The sequence below is a fragment of the Calypte anna genome, chromosome 1 (genome assembly GCF_003957555.1).
Source record: "Calypte anna isolate BGI_N300 chromosome 1, bCalAnn1_v1.p, whole genome shotgun sequence".
Lineage (NCBI taxonomy): Eukaryota > Metazoa > Chordata > Aves > Apodiformes > Trochilidae > Calypte > Calypte anna.
In genome coordinates this window covers 83505818-83529556 of record NC_044244.1, presented here as the reverse complement: position 1 = coordinate 83529556, position 23739 = coordinate 83505818, and the positions used below count along the sequence as shown (strand labels likewise).

The window sequence follows — 23739 nt, the reverse complement described above, 5'->3', positions numbered from 1 at the left end:
GCAGTAAATCAAGCAGGAGGAGACTGCATTTCCCAACAGGATCTCAAATGAAGAATTCACAGCGTGTGGATTCATATGGGGCACTGTAAGACATCTGCCCTACAAGGCTGTCTCCAGAGTTGAGACTTCAGGGCCTAGATAAAGCACTGCTTCTGTCTCTCCCATACCATATATATTCTGACCTCAGCTTTTTATAGTCTGTCATCACTTTGTCCTTGAGCTGGATGCTGTAGTGAAACCCCTTAGATAGGGCTAGCCCTTACCATTCTCCTGTTTCATGTCAGGACACTTTCCCAGAAGCTGCTGAATAGCAAAGACATGACAAGGAAGCCTTTGGTTGTGGTTGTCGATACTGAGACTTGAGAATTGCAGCTCCAAATTAAAAGGGATCCCACTGAACTGCATCTCTCTGTGAGTCCCAAGTTTGCTTTTCATATTGATGATATGAATGCCACTGGTGTAGATTCCCAAAAATATTTTTAAAAACACATGTTTTTTCAAGGGGTTAAAGAAAGGGACTGAATATCCTTTCAGTCTGAATCCCATTAGCACTTTCTTGAAGAATCCAGTAGCAATTTACATATGTTGTTCAATCTCCAAAAGACCCCATTAAGGGATATTTATGCATCTTGAGTTTTGCATTAAGAGAAACTAAGATGGAAGAAGTGCTAGTGATTTGCTCAAGGCTAAGAAGTCTTTATCAGATGTAGAAATGTGTACTCCCAAGCTCTTACTATTAAAAAACACCTACATGCACTACTTAGATCCAAATAAATCCTCTGGGCTTCCCTCCTTTGACCACATGGTGTTTGTATGTACACTAAGTACAAAGAAAACAGAGTGTATCTGCTCATATATGTAGTACATCCTCAATAGCTGCATGAAACTGCTCAGTACATGCAGTAGCTTTGCACTTTTAATAATTAAAATTCTTTGATGTCTACATCACTTTTCAAGTGAAATATCAAGGAAAGAACAGTAAAGAAGAAGCTAGCCATGCCTTCTCCAGTGCTCACTCCATACCCTACACTGCGTGATGAAACCTGGCATTTCTTCCTTCTGTTCCTCCTGGCAAGGAGCAAACTTGATGGGGAATCACCTTGCAGATCTGTGGTTAGTGCAGAAGAGGAATCTAAGATGGAGGATGATCTGTGTTCTGAAAGAGATTAATGAGATTCTTGCCCCACATAAAGAGCCAGTCTCTAGGAAGACTCAAGAAACCTATAATTAGACTACATGGTGTCCACCTCAGACAGCTGGAGGTCGGGTGAAAGTTGGGGAGGGCAGAGTGAATGCTCTGTTTTTCCCCCTTCAAGAGTCTCAAGTTTCCTGTTACAGAAGGTTTGAGAGGTCATGCAGCTTCAGTCTCTTGGTGTCTGCTTATCTCCATTGCAACCTGAGCTGTCTTGCCCTCTCAGGGAGGTGCTGGTTGGTGGGTGACCGTACAGTGGGGCACGTGCAACCCTGTGTGCTCAAGCACGGGTCCTGATCTCAACCCTTCCTTTTTCTCATATACTGATGAGCTCATCCTGTACCTCCTTTCCTCTCAAGTGGAATTTTTTTGTCTTCCCACTTTTTTAGGCAGGTATTGCGTGAGTGGAATTATGATGGTACGCATCAAGTTGCTTTGAATGACATCTCTAATCATTATGTTAGGAGAATAAAGCATAGGAATAGGAAAAATGGCTGGCACTCCTATTTAATTTGAGTGTTCTTAAAGACAGATAAGATTTAATGTGAAATGCCTGTCTTTCACTGTATTTTGCCTGTGACTTTTAAATGGTCTCTTCTGGGAGAGTATCTAAAACATTTGTCGTTCATTTGGGGATTATTTTACATTCTTTTCATTCTTTACTCTTGTATTCTTCTGCAGTATTATTAGTGGTTAAGAAAATTGCATGAGTGCTATGCTAAATACAGCTGTGTTGTAAATACTTGGGCACTGTTCTCCTGTTCAAGTGAATGCCTGACGAGATTGGTGTACTAGAAAGCTGGTTATGAGTGGAAAATGGAAGAGTTTACCTCCAAGGATTTATTTTAACAGGACTGTGCCTAAGTTTTATTTTATGTAAAAGTGTAATTTACAGGTTTGCAGCTGTGCATATGCAGTTTCATTCTCTGATGTTTGAGACACAAGAGTTCAGGGTTGTTAGATTACACTCTGTGGTATTGTAACCCCACAAGTGATTACTGTGAATTAGCTGTGATTGAAAAAAACGTAGGCTTTTGTAATGGAGGATAAGAAATCTGTGTTAAGAGTTTTATGTAATCCCAGTTTTAACTACTTTTCCCTGCATGAGTACGCCGCATCGTGAGGGTGAGATTTTTTTTCATTGGGAATTTTCTTAAACGTTAACTGCCTGCATCTTCACAGGGAATGGAGTGATGCAATCCTGCCTTGCATACAGTCCTTTTCCTTGGCAGGTGTCACGGAGCAGAAGAAAGCCATGCTGACACCAGTCAGAGGGAAACTGCTTCAGCAAAGCAAAAGCTGAGCTGAGCTCCCATGTGACAGCAAAGGCTGTCACCTCCCTTACTGTCATAAGAAACGTGTGGCCCAATAGAGCACTTTCTTCTCACCTTACTTCTGTAGCTGTCACTAAGTTTGGAATTGAGAACAGCTCTATGAAAATGAGAAAACTACAGGTGCAGCTGGCCTGCTGTATGTCCTCAATTTTAAAATACTTTTGAAAACATATTTGCGAGTATAGATAAATCACCCCTGCTCTGGGAAAATACTTACTGTCTCATACCCCTGCACAGTGTTTTATAACATTCCAGGTAAACTACTTAGAGTTGTTTTATTTCATTCTCGTTATTTTTAGGCAAAGCTGTCACAGTCACTCTCCATTTCATCTAGCTGAACTGAAAGTTTATATAAAATAAATGCATTTTTCAAAGGAGATGCTACATCTGTAGTCTAAAATATTGTCTTATGCAGTTAGTGGATAGAGAGTGGGTCTCCACCCTCAACAGCTTTGTCATTTCTCTTTACACAACTGTGTAGATGTGTGCATGCATTTGCATGACTGCATAGAGAGGCAGATGTGTCGGGGGAAGCAGACTGTGTCCTCTGTGTCCTCAGTTGCACTGCTGGGCCAGTGTCTGAGGTCAAGTGGGGCCGCTCCTTCTGCCTCCCCTCCCCCTGCACTGACAGGACTCTGGGTTCCTGTTTTGATGCAGAAGTTTATGCACATCAGAGTGGGTTCTTTGCCAATCCTGAATAATTACTGAGACCTATAAAACTATTCCGAGGGGGACCACAAAGATGTCTGGGAGAGAAGTAAGGCACCGAGTGTAGCAGATGGTGGTCTGCCTGCGATTTTCACTAGTTTGGAGCTGGCAACTGCAGCTGCAGAGCAGTGTAGCATTGCAGGCCTGTAGAGTACCTAGATCTTCAAGTGGGGATTTATTTTTTTTCCTCTGCCTTATTTTGCGTAGACATAAGCATGAATCTTGACTGTGCTCTGGGTAGACAAGAGTGAATTTGTCATGGTTAAAAGTAATACAATACAATACAATGCAATACTAATGCAAAATGTGAAAACTACTGTCAGAAATCTTTTCCTTAGCCCCAACGCTGTATTAGACTGGAAGAAAATTCAGACTGCTGAAGCTATTGCTCACCTAGGGGAAGACTTTTCTGCAACAAGGTATCACTATACCCCTGGTGCACAGAGCAAAATGTGGCAGGGAAGCCTATGGAAAAGCTCTGTTGTGGGTTTTTTTTTCCACCTATTTTTGTGAGCTGGATTAGTGAAAGCAGGTCAGACAAGGCTTGGGGCTATGTGGCTTGTTATTAGTATTGAATTTTGATCTTCTTCCCCTTCCCTGTTACCAATAAGTTTCAGGGAATATACTCTTTAGCCAAATGACTGCAGTTATTTAATTCTCTGTTTGCTTAGCTATAGCTTAGTGATTTTGCTGTGCCTATGTGTCTCTCTCTTTCCTGTCCAGCAGGTGCTGGCTCATTCTGTCCCTTCCTAGGAAGTATTCAAGAGCCATGGCTATAGCCATGATTTTTTTTTTGAAAAAGAGAGTTTCTATGTAGGTGTTGAAGTAGGGCTGCTTCAGCTTCTTTTCATACCAGATATTGAGTTGCCTTCTCATGCAGGCATAAACACAGAGAACTGTACCCAAGTGCTCTCAGACTGTCAGAGAAGCCACCTTTACCCTTCTGACACTCTTGCATTCCCTTTTGGGTGTCCCTGCCTGGACACTGGCTGTAGCACCATCTATGCAAAGGTAGTGGTGGTGGGTGAAAGTGAATCCTGAGTCCTGCTGGATGACTGCAGAGCCATGTGCTAATAATGATGCCATAGCATCTGACAGGGCCTCTTGCTGAAGATGCTTGTTTCAGGATGAGCTGAGGTTATGCTTTGACTCTCCTCAAAACATGTTTGTTTCTGTCAGTTTAGCTTGGCAAGGAGAGAGGAAAATCCCAGCACAGTTTGTTGTTTGGCTGCACCAGGAGAAAGCCCCTGGGCAGGAACATAAATACAGTGAGCAGTAGTAAGGATATGACTGCTGGTGGGACTTACTCATCATCCCCCTGGCGCTATTTGGATTTAGCCATCTGGCTCCAGCCCTGCTTACACTTGTCACCTGAGGGTGACAGTGGCAAAGCCAGGAGTTTGGGAATGTCCCCTTGGAGCTTTGCCTAGCCAGCTGGCAGCATATATCATCAGCCAAGCCTCCTCTGCTTCCTCTTCCACAACCTTGGACATGTCAGTCAATACACCTCGCCATGTCCATCCAACCCCAGTAAGGAAAGTGGATTAAAGCCCCAACTAAGCCCCACTAATAGAAATTATGGGTTTCAGTCTTTCTTTCCTGCACTAGAGGAGGAAAAAAAGAGCTCTTTCTCCTCTTTGTTTTCTTTTTAAATTTTTTTTTTCCTTTCCATGGTGGTCTCCACTAGGATGGATACATCTTGCCCGTTGGAGGTCACACCTTATCAAGATGAAGGAAGCTCATTCTGGTGCTGGGTATTTGTAATGGAGAGGAGAGAATAGGAACTAGAGGATCATACTAAGTAGGATCAGCTTCAACCTGAAAGAAGTTAGAAGCAGAAAGAGGTTTGTCTACATTAGGACATGAGGCCTACTTCTTGCTGACTTCTTCCCCCTTATGCATGGCCATGTTTAACCAGAAGGCATATTGAGAAAAGATGATCTGAAATAAGGACAGAAATTCACCCACTCATTGTGACTTAGATAAACTCCCAGTGACTTTGTGATTTCTTATGGTCCTTGCTTACTATTAATGCAAAACCCATCTACTTGCCTTTCTTCAGATATTCCTGCTAAGACTTTTTCATAGTGTTTATGTTATAAAGAACTTTTTGGTGCTGTCACATCGCTGTTTGGACCTTTGGGTCAAGTGGAACTTTCTACCTTATTTCTCCAGGTTACCATTCCTGTGCATTTGCTATGGTCATGTTGCATTAGAGTGTGTGTGCCAGGGCTAAACTCATGGCTCCAGAGTGTCTTCCTGTGATAAAGATCTCCTCATGTTGGAGTTCACACCGCAGTATCATGATGCCCACGTGACCTGAAGTGTGTTAGGATCTCCTTACAGACAGGCATGGAATCCTGTACTCTGTCCAGGTATTTTTCCCCTTAAGAATCACAACAGTTTAAAATGGTGCTGAGGAAAACTGTTCAGCCATATGTGTTTTTAAAAGGACAAGCAATGCAGGACCAATGTAAGGCATACAGTGGGAAGGAGACCAAATTCAATGTGATATTTAGTCCTGCATGTACTCTGGTTAAAGCAACTTTTCTGGAACTGTAAAGGGCTTTGAGAATGTGTTCTTCTATTAATTACATATTTTTTTTAATATCTGTGCAATTTGCAGCAAGCTCTATATTGCAAACCTGAACCCATATTTTCCCATATGGTACAAAATAATGTGAATTAAACATCACTCCAGCACATCCAAATGAACGCCTATATATGTAATCATCATGCATATAGTCACACATCTGTTTTTATCTTACTTTCAGAATGATTGATAGTTACTGGCATGCCAGTGCCTTTTTTAAAGTACTTTAAACAGACAAAATCAAATAATATGTGTTCTATTGCACATTATTATATCCTATTATTTTTTCATTCCTTTTGCACAGTGACCATGAAAATCGATGTTTTGAAATTGAGAATTTCATTACCAAAAAAACCTGTTAATGTTGACATGGAGAACTGGTCTAGCAGAAAAGCATATGTGATCCAGGTCATCATCAATTGCTCTCTAATTATGATGACAATACAAAAATGAAGCAAGCTTACCTTATCTCAGGAGACTCTTTTTTTTTTTTTTTGCTGTATCCCAGGCAGTTTCCTCTCCTTATTCTCTTGAAAAGGGAAAAATCCACTTGAATAAGGCAAAACAAATGCTAGAAGAGTGAGGGATTTAAAGAGTCCTCATCTGAGCTCCTGATCCACTTGTTTTTAGCAAATTGCAAAAACCTCCTCGATCCAGTAGTAGCTCAGCATGAGTTTCCTCTCGTGTGTTCTGTGGGCTGAGAATCTGCAAGAATAGACCTGAGACGGTGCTGCAAGAGAGAGACAGCGGGGGGACCTTGGCACAGAGTTGAACCAAACTCTAAATATAGCCCAACCCACTTTCTGTGCAGTTCTCTTCATACTCTGAAAGCAGATGACCTTGTCAGAAAACTGACCTCCCAGCACGTCACTCTCTACAAAGAGAGGATGTAAGGGAGCAGGACCACGATGTAAAATGGCAGAAAAGCAATCAACCATCTGCTGGCAGCAAGTGAATGTAGGTATGAGCTCTTTTTTCATGGCAGTTGCAACTGATTGGGTCATAATGTGATTTATTTGATCCTTTAGACAACTGTGCTGCGTGCCAGTTCACAGAAGACCTGTAGAGATCAGAGGCTGCATAGTGATTGCTGGTCTGAAATAGGGAGCACTGACAAAGATGAAGCCTTTCCTCCTCTCAAAAGCCTTAATGCAGCAGTGTGTAGTATTTGCCTAAAAACTTCTCTCTGTAAGAAATTATCCTTCCTTGCGCTTGCTTTTACAGTGAAACTTTTTTGAAAAGTGAATGAAATCCACAAATGTGTATTCTGCTACTGTATAAGTTTGAGATGCTTGGGTAGCTTTGAAAAGGCAGTAGAACCCGAGATAACAGAGACCAAACTGTAGAGAAATACGTGATATATGCAGAAGAAGAAGCAAAAGAATAAGAGTGTAGAAACATAACCCTTGAGCCTTAGATAGGGAACTGCTTTTCAACAGATGTTTTATAATCCAGGGAATTTGCTACTGTAACTCTATGTGGCAATAGGTCAGGGTATTTTGTTGGTAACCTGAAGGAGAGTGTAACTTGAAAAGAGTCAACCTGATACTCTGTCAAAAGGGGTCCCGATATGGCTACTTCATATGAAAGCTTCTGAATAAAAAAAAGCTGCAGAAATCTAAGCAACTCAGAATGTCTTCTCTCATGTTCTGTGATAATACATGTAGGGCAGTTGGGATAAAAGCTTGGTGGTGGTGAGATGGATCTAAGTGTATGCTACATTATATGCATGCGTGTGGTTTTCAATATTCAGAGAAAACCTGAGAAAACGTCAGGGCTGTGAAAACCTTATACAGTGGATAGGTGTATCTGCAAAATATATGTGAGCCAAATAGGCATGAATTGTATCGATGGTCAGTAAAGTAGCAATGTGTATCTGTGAACAATAAGTTGGGCTGTTAAGTTTTTGCAATGAGTGCTCTATATATTCTTTAATTGAAGCCTACTGTTCTTGGCAAGTTCCACTTTGTAATTTTATCATGATCTATTGGCTTGAAGTGCAGAGGGTCAGCCAGAACTGTGCATTACCTTCACAACAAGAACTATAGCTGTCAATCACAGCTGCTTCCTAAGATAGTGGGAGAGCAGCAAAAATGTTAATCTCCTTGCAGTGTTAAGGGAGACATCACACCATACTAATCTTCCTTGGGAAGACTTGGTCACAGTCAGACCTTGACTAGAGCCCACCAGTTAAGTAGGTTTATGAGTTTATCCTCGTCCTTTTTCCTCCCAGTTTATCTATTTTTCCCCATTAACAAGAATAAACATCTGTTAGGAGTGAATATTATAACAAATCAAAGGTGCTGCTGTTTGACTTTGAAGAGAAGGTCTGAAAAAGGAATGCATCTGCCTCCAGGTAGACATATGTTGAATGATGTAATAGCATTGTGTAAGTAGTGAAATTCTAAATGTATGGGATAACATCATTGAACACAGATAACATTGTGCTGTCTGTCCAAGGTGATACACTGATGCAAGGTGATACCCAGACTACCCCTATCAATGCTTTTTTATTCTGATATGCCCTTTATTTTGTCTGTTGGTTCATTCCCAGTCATCGAGTCAGGTGTGTCAAAAACAATTTTTGAAGTACCCATTTTGAATATCAAAGTGTTGAAAATAAAGGAGAGGTGGTTGGTAGAAATTTTCTGTGGGAGATATTTTGCATGGCAGATAGTTATGTCTGTACTAAAAACTTTCTATCATATCAGAGTATAGGGAAAATTATTTTGATATGATTCCATTAAGACCTGTTTGGTTTTCTTGCACGGGCAGTGGTTTTAATTTAAATTGCTATTCAACGTGAGAAAGAAAAACCTTAACTGAATGTCCCATCACCACATTTGTCAGTAAAAAAAAATTGTTGTGGTAGATGTGCCTTCTGAACTGCACTGGGAAGTGGTTTACATTTTTGTAAGAATGTTGTCTTTGTAGTAGAAGCTATTGCCAATCTTTAGAAAGTATTTCAGGGAATTCCTACAGACTATTTGTAAGAAACAAAGGCTGGATGGTGCAAGAAGGAGCTTATGGCACCTGAATGTTACCTAATGAGGCAAAATTTAAGTGCTTTTGATTCTTTGATAGGACTGTTTCTGCTCAGTTGCATAGTGTATGGCCTTCACAAATACACTGTAAAATACCTCTGTAAAGTATCCTGGCAGGTAAAGTCTGCAGTTCAAGGCATCCTTACTGATACAAAATCCTACTATTGTGGTAGAATAGGTGAGCAGGCCTATTCACAGAGAAGGGAAGGGGAAACAGCGCCCAGACCTGGGGGAACCATGGCTGATTTGGGATGATGGAACATTGGCACCATGGAGATTATCTCAGCCCAGGCCAGGAGACAGCTCTCTTCTCCATTGCAATAGGCTGATGGGCAGTAGGCGAAGGAATGATAACTAACTGGTTAAAGTAATAGTAAGTTAGAAGGTAAGTAAATAAGTAGTTAGTTCGATAACTAACTTGCAGCAGTTTTATGTATAGCTTCTTGCTTCCAATATCAGATACCAAACAATTCCAGACAACATCAGATACCAGTTAATTCACAGGTTTTTTTCTCTTCAGTTTCAAAGGATCAAAATAGCAAAAAAATATCAAAAGTATTTAAAGGCCTTATGAGTTAAAGCACTTCATTCAATTTATGACCCCAGTGATAAAGGCATGAAAACTTCATTATTTAGCTAATTTTATTCAAGGAGATAAGGGGATGATTTGCTTTTTTTTCTGTGATCTGTCAGTTTTGTAGCTAACATTCAATCTCATTTACTAGTAATTTCTGAAGTGTTTTCGTGGTAAATAGACACCAACTGGTCAGAAGAACTATATTAATAATAAAATCTGTATTCTTAGCCATTCGATGTGGCTAGTGTGGATGTCCTCAAAGGAGCATCATAGCTATTGCTTGGCCAGTTGGCTTTACACCTTGGGCTCCAGGGGACCTCAGCTATTATTAGGCATCTCAATAGGAAAACTCAAAGCTCTCCATTGCCTGCAGAGAGGGAATTTGGAGAGGATTGGCCTGGTAGACATGAAAAAGATCCTTCTTTTGGGATTAGCAGTGCTGGTGACACACAGCTGAGTGATTTGGGGACTGTCCAGGAGGCAGTTTGAGCTGCTGCCTTTCTATTGCTACTGCCCCGCTGGCTTCCATACCTGCTTCTCCCACTGCTATGTGGCACCTTTCCATCCCTTCCCATCTTCTCTTCTTGTCTCTCTGTGCCTTTCCTTCTGCCAGAGAAGTAGTTAACATCGGTATGCTGTAAAATATTTAAAATGATAATCCTTTTTTTCTTAGTCAATCAGCACTCCCAGCCAGGCCTGTTTTATTTTAAAGACCTGATCTGTTCCTTTGGATACTGTTGGGCAGCATTGGCAGGACCTGCCCGAGCTTCGTGTTCCCTGTTGCCTTGAGGAGTGATACCCTAGCAATATGTTAAAAACATTATCATCAACACTTTTAGCTCAGTTACTGTGATCAGCACATCTGTGGTGGCAAGAGGATACCTCTCAACTGAGCAAGGATAAACAGGGAGCTAGGAGCCAATTTTGCTGGCAACTGTTACATTTCTCATAAAATTAATTGACCTTGTGCTGTGTGTACCTGGTGGGACATGCAGGGAAGATGCAAGGACAAAATTTCTAAGTAGTGCATTGACATTAAAAATATTTATTCTGATTCACTGAAAATTAGGTCCTTTTTTAATGGCAAAACCGCAAGTAGAATAAGGAAGTGTCACACTTTAATTTTTTTCTTTTTCTTGACCTTCTCTCTGCTACACTCCTCCTTTTCTCCAAACAAAAGGAATCTAAAATGGTGGTAAAGAAAGTCCCTGGAAGAATTAATTATTTGTGGTCACTATAACTCCTTTATGAATCACTTCAGAGTAGAAAAGTAGCATGAGAAAATCAGAAGTCTCAGTAATGGTGAATCAACCTAACAAACACAAATTATAATGTATTAGCTATTTTGTACAAACAAAACTGCATTTATATCAAAGCTTATGTCATGACCTCCTATATCAATAAGGTCCTTTCTGCCTTAAAAATGCTAGTATAAATAGCCAAGCAAACATTCACGCTTTGTGAATGTGTTAGTTAATAAAGGTGGTTATTAAAGGGAACCTGTTAAATTATCTAAATATCTGTGTGTTTATTTATATGCACATGTACAGACATGCTGACATGAGTATGCATTACTATAGTTGTGTGTATATTTAGTATACATATGGGTGTACTTAGGCATATGTATATGTATCAATATTAAATTCAAAAGAAGTTAGACACCGTTGCACTGAACGATTTAAAATAGTGATCAAATCATAGCTTATTCATATATGTGTGTCAGGCATACATGGCCTTTTCCATTTCAGCCTAGTTCAAAATAAAATCAAATAAACACATGTAATGACTGATAAGCCTGCTAGCATGTGCCGTGCCACTGATGTAATACTAAAGGCAAAAATGTTAAGAGCTGTAGAATTCATATTTATTTTTCTTTCCTGAGAACATTATGTGATGTTTCAGATGTCTTTGATGACCTTGTGGTTGTGTAAGGTTCACACAGCCCATGCAAACAGATGCAGGGGATTGCTGAGCTGAACAGCATCATTCCATCAGCAGCAGATTCCATCAGTGCCTGCCTGGCTGCTCAGTGGCACCACAAGGGAGATGAAAGTCAATGCTGTATTAATCAATTAGGTTCTGCCTTTGCACCAGCTTATTGTTAAGGAAGGATTTCTGCTCACTCCTGTTCTGGCAGAGAGGAATCTCCTGGGCAGCTTAACACCTCAAAGCAGGGCAAGCAGTGCTGCTCTGATGCAGGCATATTTGGGATCTGTGAGCTGGGTGCTGCTGCTTTCATTCCTATCGAGTTACGATTTATTTGGTGAATAATCCCACTGATACCAAGTGACTATTTGCAGAAGAAAGAATGCAGTTTAATGTGAGCGTGGTTGGTAGAGTGTGACCTGTGATCTTTTGATGCCCACAACAAAATGCCTCTGTCATCACAAGGGCTGACATGGTATCACAAACATCCACAGCTCAGAACTAGCTGCTGCCTTGACTGGGACTTGAGTGGCTGTAGTTCCAGAACAGGTAAAAAGTCCTCCTGTTGTATGAAATAAAGATACTCAGATACCGCAGCAAAATGCTCAAATTTGAACCATTTCACAGATGTTTGTTGAGTCTGAGGCTGGACATTGGTTCCCTCCTCTCTTGCTTCTTGCTGAAAGCAGAGAAGGACGTTGCATTTCAAGCACAGTCCAAAACTCAGATGGGCAGTGAACAGGTGGTACATTGTCAGGCTATTTCAGATCATGGAAACCATTTGTCCAATTTTAGATTGCTATTGCTAGCAATATCTTTTAGTTATGAGCAAGAGAAGAGGTTATTTAAAACTTAGATGACTCCTGTTTGCCTTTCAGAGCATGCCAAGTGGGAGTTGAGAAGGAATGCTTAAAGATCACAGGCAGCTTCCCCTGAATCTATTTTATGCAATTCTCTTTTATTTTCAGTGTGAAATAAATATGGTGAGAAAGAGCTGGCTCAGCATTCAGCTCTCTGAGGCATGCACAGATATACCCTGGAATGGGTGTTCAGGGCTCCAGCATGGTGAGGAAGAGGAACAAAGAAGAAAGGAGAAGGCTCCAGGGAGACCTTCTAGTGACCTTCCAGTGCCTGAAGGGACCCACAGGAAAGCTTGGGAGGGGCTTTTGCAAGGACACATAACAATAGGATGTTTTAAGCTGAAAGAGGGTAGATTTAGATGAGATATTAGGAAGAAATGCTTTAATGTGAGGATGGTGAGACACCAGAACAGATTGCCCGGGGAAGTTGTGGCTGCCCCCTCCCTGGAAGTGTTCAAGGCCAGGTTGGATGGGGCTTTGAGCAACCTGGTCTAGTTGAGAGGCATCTCAGCCCATGGCAGGAAGGTTGCAGTAGATGACCTCTCAGGTTCCTTCCAACCTAAGCCATTCTGTGATCTGCTCACAGCTAGAGATTGAAAGATGTAGTTATATCATCCAGACTTGGGGTGATGCTTATGAAGTCACAGTGTCTCATTTATTCAGATTAAATAACTTAATCTTGAAATTGTCAATGTATAACTTGAGAATATAGGAGTTTGTAACCATGATTAAATGGAGTGGGAATATTCCAGATTCAGAAATTGAATTATTTAGTGCAGTGCATAATAATGCTTCTGGCAGTGATCAAGGAAGTAACTCAGTCCCCAGCAGAAACATCTGTGTTAGAATTCAGCAACCTAAGCACTAGTATATATCACTATTAGGGGAAACTGTTGCTGTGGATATTTTTTCCCCTGAAGTGTCTCTGTTGATAAAAGACATGAGAAAGCAAATGAGTAGAAACATCTTAGTTTCAATAGTTCTCTTTCAAAACATGAATCTTCTTCAGTTCTGCTTAAACTTTGGGGATGGTGCCTTTCCCTAATTGTTACTGACGTAAGAGAGACACAATTAAAATGTACTTTCTGAAAGTATCTGCATATATTTTTATGCAATAGGACACTATACCAATCTTAATTTTTCCTCTTCTAGGTAATTGGTGTCAGTAAGGCATCAGGGGCTTTTAAATGGAGGTTGGGTTTGTGTTTGATTTTGTTTTCCCTCCTTGATCTTCAAGGCTTCTTCTATTAGGAGACGGCTAATACTGAAAGAAGTGCCAGCAAACTTAGCAAGAAAGATGTATTTTAAGTGATCCCATGGACCATAGTGCCATTACTGTTCAGTGCCAGTGCTGTTGTTTATTTTGGGTCTAATGAGATAGGTCTGTAATTACACATAGTGAATGCAGTACTACAAATCCAAAATTATGCTTTGCTTGTTCTGAAATAATGTGGAAAGATGTCATGTGACTTGTTACATAGTTTATCAAAAACATCATCTTTCATTTTTCACTGCTTATCTTGATTCAAGGGAGGGTTTGGAAGGATTAGGTATTTCTAGCTGTGATGCTGCAGCTGGAACCCACTGTGCAGCATTCCAGAAAGATAAAGAAATATATTGCCTGCCAGATGTAATACTTTGAAGAGCAAGGGAATCCTGGGATTTTTCTTAGAATAAATTTCAAATACCAGTGTTCTGATATGATAACAAAATCTGTTACAGCTGTACTTACTGCCAATCCTGAGATTCTTTTGTTGTGACAACCTTTCAGCTGTAGATTTTATCCCTATTTTTGAATGCAAAGATAGGAGATGGATTTGAAAAATAATAACAAAACCTCTTCTTTTTCCTCACTAGATCCTTCAGATGATGAAGATATTGAGAAAGCAGGTGATAAGAGGACAGCAATACATCAAGATTCAGATTCCAAGCCTGCTGTGACAAAGAAAAGAAAGCAGGTCTGTAAATTCAGCAATTGTTTAGAGCACAGAGATAATGCATAGGGAAGCATAGTCCCCTTTTGTTCAGTAAAGGGACAGTTTTCTTCACTCTTTTTCTGATCTTTCAATGTAATAAGATGGGTTTTTGAAGTTATTTTACCTTATTTGGACATGATTGCATTCCAGTAAATTTTTATAATAACTTTACTTTTGCTTTGTGAGTTTGCCAGGCCTGTCTCCTGCAAAGTGACTGTCTAGTTATAAGAGCCTGAATGATACTACTGAGTGTCCTCCCCTATAATCTTTTTCCTTCCCCTGCATGTACAAGATCTTGAAAGCTGTATTTAAATGTTATACAGTACCCCTACCCAAACACATCCTCTGTGCAAGGTCCGAGTGAAGAATAATTTAGGTCTAAATGGACTGGTGTTTTCATAGCTTTTCTTTACTAAAAGCTTCCTTTAAAAGCAGTAGGAACTGTGTTCTTCAGCATTACATGGAATAATCCAAGGAAAAAGCAACAAGGTCTTTGTCAGACAGCATCACCCCAACTTGAGAAAGTGACAGTCCTGTAGAGGTCTGATTTTAGGAAGTCTGTTCTTTGTAAGGTAATTTTCCTCTGTCTTCCTGATACCACACATGTCTGATACCATACAGACAATGGAAGCTGTCTCTCCATGAGGTTATGGATATTAGTTTTGACCCCTAGGTCAATAATAAATACACTGTGTGATGCTTAGGCAGTGGCCCAAATAAAAACCATTTGCAGGAGTGTTCTTTTTTGTAACAGAGAAGTGTAACAACACAGAAGCAATTACTCTGCTTTTGGGTGTCCTTTCCAAGGAGACCAAAGGTGAAGTGAGCCAAGTATCTCAACTTGTTACTCATTTTTATTAGGAAAGAGAAAACCAAGCAATGCAGGAAAGCTGTATTGCCTCAGTACATGCTTTACTAGGCTGTCAGATGCTGAAGACTTCAACTCGGTGAGGAAGCTCATGGAGCTCATTTTTATCACCATTATCTTCAGTTAAGCATTTAGAAGTTAAGACTGTTTGTTTTGGGGGAGTTATTTTTTTCTTTCTAGGAGAACATTAGAAAGGATAACCCACACAAGTTATCCTGCCAAGGTGGACTGGGACTGCTCAACTGCTGCAGAACACATCCACAGCTCTTCTTGTCATATAAAAATTATTGCTTATTGGAATTGGGTTATTTGATGTTTAGCCATGGAACTCCAGGAGGCAATGCTTTATGGGATCTCAAAGTCATGGATGTGTTATTGCATGTCTTTTAAAGCAAAAACCTTTCAAAATGAGATGTATTTACAGAAACCTAGTAGCTTTGTGGTTCTGGTGCATACAACCTAATGCATTTTACTCATCCCTGCCTCATTTACAGGCTGGAAGCTCTTCTGCAAGTGGACTTGGCACCTTAAGGCCAGGCAGGAGGCAACCAAATAGAAATATGAACATTTATGTTTCCAGTCTGTAGGCTGTCCTCAGGCTTACAATGAAATTAATAATATGTGTCCAGTCTGAATGGTGCATTGATGTGTTTATTTTGTGACAAACCCCAAAAGTCAGAGTATATAGCTGACCTAGAATGTAAACTTTAACACACACAAGAATGTTTTCACTCTACATTTGAATTTCCAGTAACTTGCCAACATGTAAAGAAAAAAAAATTTAGAAATATAATACAGGAAATAATTTATGTTCTGTCTATGATTAACAAACAAGGAATTTATGACATTTTAGTTCATAAATCAATGGTCTTGGCACAGATTTCCTGTTTTCTGCATTTTAAGAACTTTCATATAAAAATAGCTTAAAAACATGGAGCTCAAGGGAGTCTTGTCAAAAACCTGTAGGTTGTCTGCTCTGTGTCTTGCATAAGAAAAACATGTGAATGACCTTTTTTTTTAAGGGTGGCATGCAAAGAGCTATTGCGTGAATATGTAGGCAACTAACATTTGATAAGGGTCAGGAGTTCAGTCTAGATCACATGCCTAAATATTTTAGACTGCAGATCATCAAAGACCTGTAAGTTTACAGCCATTCACCACCATGAAGTTCCTATATTTCTTATGCCATTATTAATAATGTCTGAATAAAGTGGACTTATTATTGCTGGGCTGATAGTGTGCTGTGCCTAAATACATGTATTCTGCTTTAAAGGAGATAATTTTGAATTTTAACATGCTTCTCTGAGGAAGGAAGGCTTCGGCTAAGATCAGGGCTAACAGGATAGGTGCCTGAGGACTGGAGGAAAGCCAATGTATCTCCAGTTTTCAAAAAGGTCAAGAAGGAATATCTAGTCAATTACAGACCAGTCAGCCTCACTTCCATCCCTGGAAAAACGATGGAGCGGCTCATTCTGGAGGTCATCTCTAAGCACATGGAAGAGAAGAAGGTTATCAGGAGCAGTCAGCATGCTTGACTAATCTGTTAGCCTTCTGTGATGTTGTGACTGAATGGGTAGATGCAGGGAGAGCAGTGGATGCAGTCTACCTTGACCTTAGCAAGGCTTTTGACACAGTCTCCCATAACATCCTCCTGAGCAAGCTCACAAAATGTATGAGTGAAGAATGGACAGTGAGATAGATTGAGAACTGGCTACACAATAGAGCCCAAAGAGTGGTGATCAGTGGAGTCCAGCTGGAGACCTGTGACTAGTGGAGTGCCCCAGGGATCAGTGCTGGGGCTGGTCCTGTTCAACATCTTTATCAGTGGCCTTGATGATGGGACAGGGTGTCTGCTCAGCAGGTTAGCTGATGACACAAAGCTGGGAGGAGTGACTGACACCCCAGAAGGCTGTGCTGCCATTCAGAAGGACCTGGACAGGCTGGAGAATTGGGCAGAGAGACATTTAATCAATTACAGCAATGGCAAGTGTAGAGTCTTACATCTGGGTATGAACAGCCCCAGGAACCAGTACAGGTTGGGGACTGCGTTCTTGGAGAGCAGTGAAGGGGAAAGAGATCTGGGGGTACTGGTGGCTGGAAGGGTGACCATGAGGCAACAATGTGTCCTTGTGGCCAAAAAGGCCAGTGGCATTCTGGGGTGTAGTAGAAGGTGGGTGGGGGGTGGTTAGTAGGTCAAGAGAGGTTCTCCTCCCCCTCTTATCTGCCCTGGTGAGGCCACGTCTGGAATATTGTGTCCAGTTCTGGGCCCCTCAGTTCCAACACAGGGAACTGTCTGAAAGAGTCCAGCACAGAGCCACAAAGATGATGAAGGGAGTGGAACATCTCCCTTATGAGGAAAGGCTGAGGGCTGGGTCTCTCCAGCTTGGAGATGAGGAGAATGAGGGTAGACCTCGTTTATGTTTATAAATACGTAAAGGGAGAGAGCCAGGAGCATTTGGCCAGGCTCTTTTCAGTTATGGCCAGCAATAGAGCAAGAGGCAACGGATATAAACTTGAGCATAGGAGGTTCCATATAACCACAAGGAAAAAATTTTACTGTGATGATGACAGAGCACTGACACAGGCTGCCCAGGGAGGTTGTGGAGTCTTCTTCTCTGGAGACATTCAAATGATGCCTCAATACGTTCCTGCATGACCTCCTGTAGGTGACCCTGCAGTCCAAGGGTTGGACTCGATGATCTTTCGAGGTCCCTTCCAGCCCCTAACTTTCTGTGATACTGTGACTACAAACCTATGGGGTACTTCTGTTGCTGTTGAAAGAAATGATTACATACTGCCTTCAAAAAAGAAGCCATGGCACTTAGCAATACTTTTAAGCACACGAATTAAGGGTTATCTGTGAGAAAATTCTGGTTTTCTTAGATAAAATTTTTCAGGTCTGTGCCATGGTTGGATTCTTTTCTCATGTTGATACCATTTGGGAGAATTTTTCAGATTTATGTAAAACAGTTCCTAATATATATGAAGGGGGAAATGGGCCCAAAGTGATCAGTGACATTTTTTGATATGGTGAAATAGTTTGTAGGTCAGGGAACCATCATATTCTACTGGAGGAAAGAGATTCAAGTTGATTCCTTCCTGGCTTTTTGAGTGTTTGGTAGGGTCTCTTCACTAAATCAATCCACAGTTTTATTCGCTGCATAAAATATGATGTTGAATGTGGAATTACAATTAAAACACCTGCCAAGTGGTCTTTAAGTATCTGTGCACAGCTGGGACATGTAAGGGTAGAGCATGAAGTGAAGGCAGAGGGTAGGTGTGTTTCAGTCTCAGTGTCTGGGACTGCTAATGATAGGGATAGAGATGAAGAATGAAGAACAGGGAATGAAGAATGGTAGGAATAGGAATGAAGAAAGGTAAGGTGGTGTTTTAAAAGCACGTGAATGAGAGTCAGGACAAAGATTAAAAATAAACAAAACCAAAACTAAAACCAAAAAACATGTTAACCTGCAAGATTTTCTTAGCAGCAGTGACTTTCTACTTTACAGTCATCTCATTGATTTCTAGTATCAGTATCCTTTCTCTGTTTATACTTAAGAAAATCACAGGGACAGATCTCTGTTGTTGGAGCAAGATGCAGTCCCAGTCGCAACTTGTCGTGGGTGGATTTTGATCCAGGCTACATTATATTCCATCCCCAGCCATGAAGTGCTTTGCTGCCTTCTCTGGTAGTTCCTCAATATCATTCAAACCTGAAGTGGGTTCAGAGCTGCTTCTGTAGAGTACCAGTGCCTTTGCAAGTGCCATCACTAAGGTTGCACAGAGAGCGGGAGCAAGCAGTTTGTGTTGAACATGGGTTCAACAGCCTGGGGTTTATAGCTGACTTAGAGGAGTGGGGAGAAAAAAGGAAATGTAGGCATAATATGAACAATTAAACACCACAGAATACCTCTGGTAAGGATATGAGGTTGGAATTGAAAAAGCACAAATGTGTTCAGCAGGGTCAACTATTACCAGCTGTCATGAAGTGTCATGAGGGCAATTTAAAGGAGGACTCAGAAAGGCTCAGATGCTCTGAACTTCTGCTAGCTTTCCTTTGGCCTCTCTTGGCCCTGTTGAAGCTGCCTTCACAAAGGAATGAAGGAGCAGCTTCTCTGGCTTTTGGTTAGGCTCCCTTTACTAGTGATACTTTTCCTCCAGACCTTCCACAGGGAGCTATGCTGAATTTGCTGTTCCTGAGCTTTTAATGTTCCATGTCATGAGACTTCTCCATGGTTTCTCACAGAGCAGATTTTCCCAGCCAAATGCATACTAGTATCAAGGACCTTTTTCCTGCAGCTCGGCCTATTTTCCCATTGGTCTTCACCAAGTCATTTACTAAGCTATAAAGGCCATCTGTGTAGATTAATTTGCATTTCAATGAAGTGGAAGTCCCTAAGAAGGCAAAAGAGAATTGTGCACAAAGCAAGGAAAACCTATGCCTCACTTCCTCTCTTCTGGGCAATTTTAGGAGAAATCCTTATTCTGGCATATGTGAACAAGGACTTTGTTACAAATGGACCAGTTCAGCCTGCGCACTCAGGCACAAAAGAGGGTTAATAGTAGCAACACATGCTGGATGAGGGTTATTCTGGAAAACACTGTGTACTTCTTATGTGTGTATTTTTTTTGTGTGTATTTGACCCTGCCTGCAATGAGGACACAAAGCAAGAATGGGGCAGAACAAATCTGAAACATGTTTTCCTTAAATTTTGCATTACAAATGTCAAAAGAAATTCAGAGCATGATTGTTTCCAATTATTCTCTCCTAGTTCCATTGTAACTGTCATGGTCTGGATGCTCACCTTAGACCCAGTTATTTTAGAGTACCCTAGGCAAAGTTTTGAAAAATAATCACACAAAATAACAGAGATATTTTTTAATTGTAGTAATACCTACTTTTCACCATTTCTGTTCTTTTATTGCTCTCTTGTTTTACAATGTAGATCGCAATTACAAAATTACTCCATATATATGTAACTAAGAACTTGATCCCCTGTACACATGGGGAAGGTTGGTTTTATTTTGTTCCCCCACCCCTTGACTAGTGTTAGAATTTATGTATCTCCTTTTATACCTCTCTTTAGTGACTTCTCACCCCCTCCTTGGTGAACAGGATCTAATGTTGAATCTTTTTTCTTTTTTTTTAACATGTGCTATGCAGCCTACAGAATGTTTTCTAAGTCAGCCTGAAGAAAAACAAGAGAGCACTGTAAAGACAAAGAAAAGAAAGAAGGTATGAATATCCTAGAGTGTGTGGGGGGAGCAGGCAATGGGTGTATGTGCTATTGCAAGATTCAGAACTTGGAAAGCCTGGGGATATGAGAAGTAATGTGGTTATAATGTTGGTGCCTCTTTTAGAGAAGAATAGAAATTCCTACATTTTTTACTTCACTCAAAACACACACTCCCAACTTGAACTAGTCTATGCTCCACTCAGGGGTTCTGACTACATCCCACTTGCAAGTGTTCCACACAGGGAAAATGTAATCAAAGAAAAGTGCAATTTCAGTAGCTGCAGAATAAGCCCCATTTCATCGGTGTGTTAGGGCTCCAGCTGCTGTTACATTTTTTGAGCCAAGAGCTGCCCTTGCTTGCTCTTCTCTTCATAGAATAAGTGTATAAATAAATGCTCTGTATTGTCCCTCTGGCTGAGCTCCATACTCAGCAACATACACCCTCTGCAGTCTAGATGGAAATTATATGGCATCAGACAAGTTAATTGTCTTTCAGGGCAGACTGTAAATAGTTGGCCCCCTCACAAGGCTGAGCATTGGCCTTTTTGTATTATGTCAGGCCTCTTAATCATCCAAGGAATGGGAAGAGGGAAGAGTGGGATTTAGCTTTAAATGCAGCTCTGGCAGAAGTAACCAGGGTACTTGTTCCACTGCTGCCAAAGCAAAAGCATCCCACAAGAGAGATAGGTGAACCAAACCTAACAAAAAAGACCCCAGTTCTCAGGCAAACAATAGGCTCTTAGTTACACCTTTGGTTTCGGTGAGGCTCAGCCACTAAGTTGACATACACAGCCTTTCAAAAAATCCATCAGGAAATATTTATCAGGTTGATCTATGGATTCCAAACAAAGTGCTCTTTCCAAAAGTCAGGAAAAGGGGGAAACAAACCCTTTGTTTTTAAGCATCTGGAATGAATTGGAAGAAAAATAATAGAACTTCCTGAATGAGGAACGTTTCCCCACAGCTCTCCTTGAAGGAAAAGAGTTTGCTCAGGTGTCCTTGCTGTTGTTCTTAAGGAATTTCTCATTTGTATCATGCTTCTCCCCTCCAGGGTGCCATAATTTTCCTAGAGAAACCAAGTGGCCCAATGAATGATGTCATAGTCCTGTGGAATGGCACCTTATGCTGAGTTACCAAGTAAAATGAGCCTGGTAATTCTGTCTTGCTGTCTGCTAAATCAGAGGTTCCCAAATGTGGGTCACCTAAGAGACAGGTTGCTTGAGATGGGCATTTGTATTTGATGGGAACAACACCACAGAGGTCCAGTTGTGAGGCTCATAGAAAGGCTGTGTGCCCTGCAGATGGCCTCTGGTCATTCTTTGGGAAGGCAGTTTTTACATAGCAGAAAAATCCAATGGTGCCAAATGAGGGATAATCTTTGGAAGGAATGCTACTGATGCAGGCACTGGAAAAACCTGCCAAAAAGCCAGGTGTCCACTGGAAAGTCTTCCAGGGGCTTTGCACCCAGCTGACGGTGGACTGAGAGGTAGGCATAAGTATTCTCTGTCAGAGATTTAGCTGGGGTCTTGCAAACACACAGATGGCTTTTGTCAGAGGTAGAACAGGCAGAGGTAGAAATGTCAGATGGCTGGGAGAGGCAACTGCCTACTTTGCCTTCCCTGAAGGGCAGAGTGGCTTCAGCAGCCACCAAATGACTCTTCCCTGTTCATCATTCTGCCTGTAATGCTGCTGTTCTGGGACTATTTGGGGTGTACTGGGCAAGAGGGAGGGATGAATAGGTGGGAAATTGAAGAGGAGAGCGAGTGGTGGGATGGAGCAGGGAGAAAGAGGAATGAAGAAAGATTTGTTCTCTGTATTAAAACTCCTTCTGTAGCTCTCAAAAACTTCCACTGATCTTTGCTGCCCCAAGACCTTTCTCTGCTGAACTTGCACTGAAAGTACCCATCACCCTTGCAAAACTGCCAAAAAATGCTTCCAGGCCCAGGCAACCTCACTTTGCCTCACAGATAGAGTGCCTCACTCTATTTCTCCATCCTAAGCACACTCCTCTCCTGCTTCTTTTTGCTTTAGGGCTTATGCTTCCATGTCCCCACAGGATGGCAAATCCAGCTTGGTTTGCACAGGGGAGAAACCTTGAGCTGGCCTTTCACAAATGAATCACTTCTCAGTGAGAAGAAGGGAGGCTTCACAGTCTTGACATTCTCTCCAGGCTGCCTTTATCTTGAAAATTCACTATATTCTTAAATGCTGGTGGATTATTCAGAGAACAGGGACTCTGAGCTGTCTTACCCCGATGATCCATTTCATTATGGGGAAAAAATAGAGCAGTACTTCAGTGAAAATTCAGAGTTATTATTTGCTAATGTTTCTGTGGTGCAAAATAACAATAATTATGACCTCGTGTTCAGCTCTAAAAATTACTAGTTTGGTTTAAAAAATTGTACATTTTGGAAGAACAAAGCAGCTTCTGAACCCTTTCTGGTGACTTATAGTTTTGTGAGCTTTTAACAAATTTTCTTCACATTTCTGTGGTATTATGTGATTATAGCTAGCAATATTTACTTCCAAAATAGGTGGGTAGTTACCCTCTTTTATTAAAAATATAACCCAGACTTATGTAAAAACTTGATTCCTATCGTTACGCTTTAAGAATAATAAATTAAAAGAAATTAAGAAAAACACATGAATTTTCAAGCTGACACTTAAGTGTAACGACAGCAAAAGCCACAAAACCAGGCCTCAGTTATGCTTTTGTTATAGCTGTATTTCAGGTGAGTGCACAAGATTTTTTGTGTTCAGGCCCACATCTCATCCAGGTATCTGAACTTGCATCTGAAGTCTGCATTCCCACTAAAGTTGATGAGAATCCTGTTTCATTATGAAGTTATTAAGCCAATATAACTCTATAAAGTTAGGGAGAAACTTTTATTTACAGTACTGTTACCTAGCCAAAGAGAATAAGTTATAGAAATGCCAAACTTACATGTTTTAATTTTTTTTTTTTAGAAGAAAATTTCTGATATTTTGGAGAAGTCTGCTCCAAAACCTGGTGTTCCTGAAGATCTACAGAATTTGCTTAGTCAGCATTTTGCTGAAAACCGTTCAGTGATTGAAATAGAGGAATTAAAGCTGTCAGGTAAATTATCTTATATGTAACAAATGAATAATGTTTTATTTCATTGTGCTGTGGAGTTTTTTCTGCTGCAGAAAGAGAATTTTTGGGACAGTTCTTGAGTTTTACTTTTTTATTGATATGTTTTATTGTATCATATGTTAATTTGCAGTTTAAGTAGAGATACTAATTTATTTGGAAAAAATATAAGGTTTCTTAGAGTAACAGAAAAAAAAACCCCAACATTGTTTAAATGTGTCCTTTTATTTTAAAGTAAGGAGCTCGATTTTCTCATAGAAATTTTATTATATAATACTAGCTTCCAAAATTTTGTCAAAGTGAACACATATT

General features: G+C 40.7%; 1 protein-coding gene across 3 annotated transcripts in view; it reads left to right on the top strand.

Moving 5' to 3' along the window:
* The window catches only part of CMSS1 (cms1 ribosomal small subunit homolog), a 229432-nt gene that overhangs the window by 191390 nt on the left and 14303 nt on the right, over positions 1-23739 (top strand). For 2 of the 3 annotated variants that reach the window (XM_030469072.1, XM_030469071.1), the window contains exons 2-4: positions 14092-14192; positions 20243-20314; positions 23283-23412. In XM_030469072.1, the coding sequence (XP_030324932.1) occupies positions 14092-14192; positions 20243-20314; positions 23283-23412 (303 nt within the window). Of the gene's footprint in view, positions 1-6671; positions 6789-14091; positions 14193-20242; positions 20315-23282; positions 23413-23739 lie in introns of those variants that run through there. The other variant, XM_008499929.2, reaches the window with a different exon arrangement.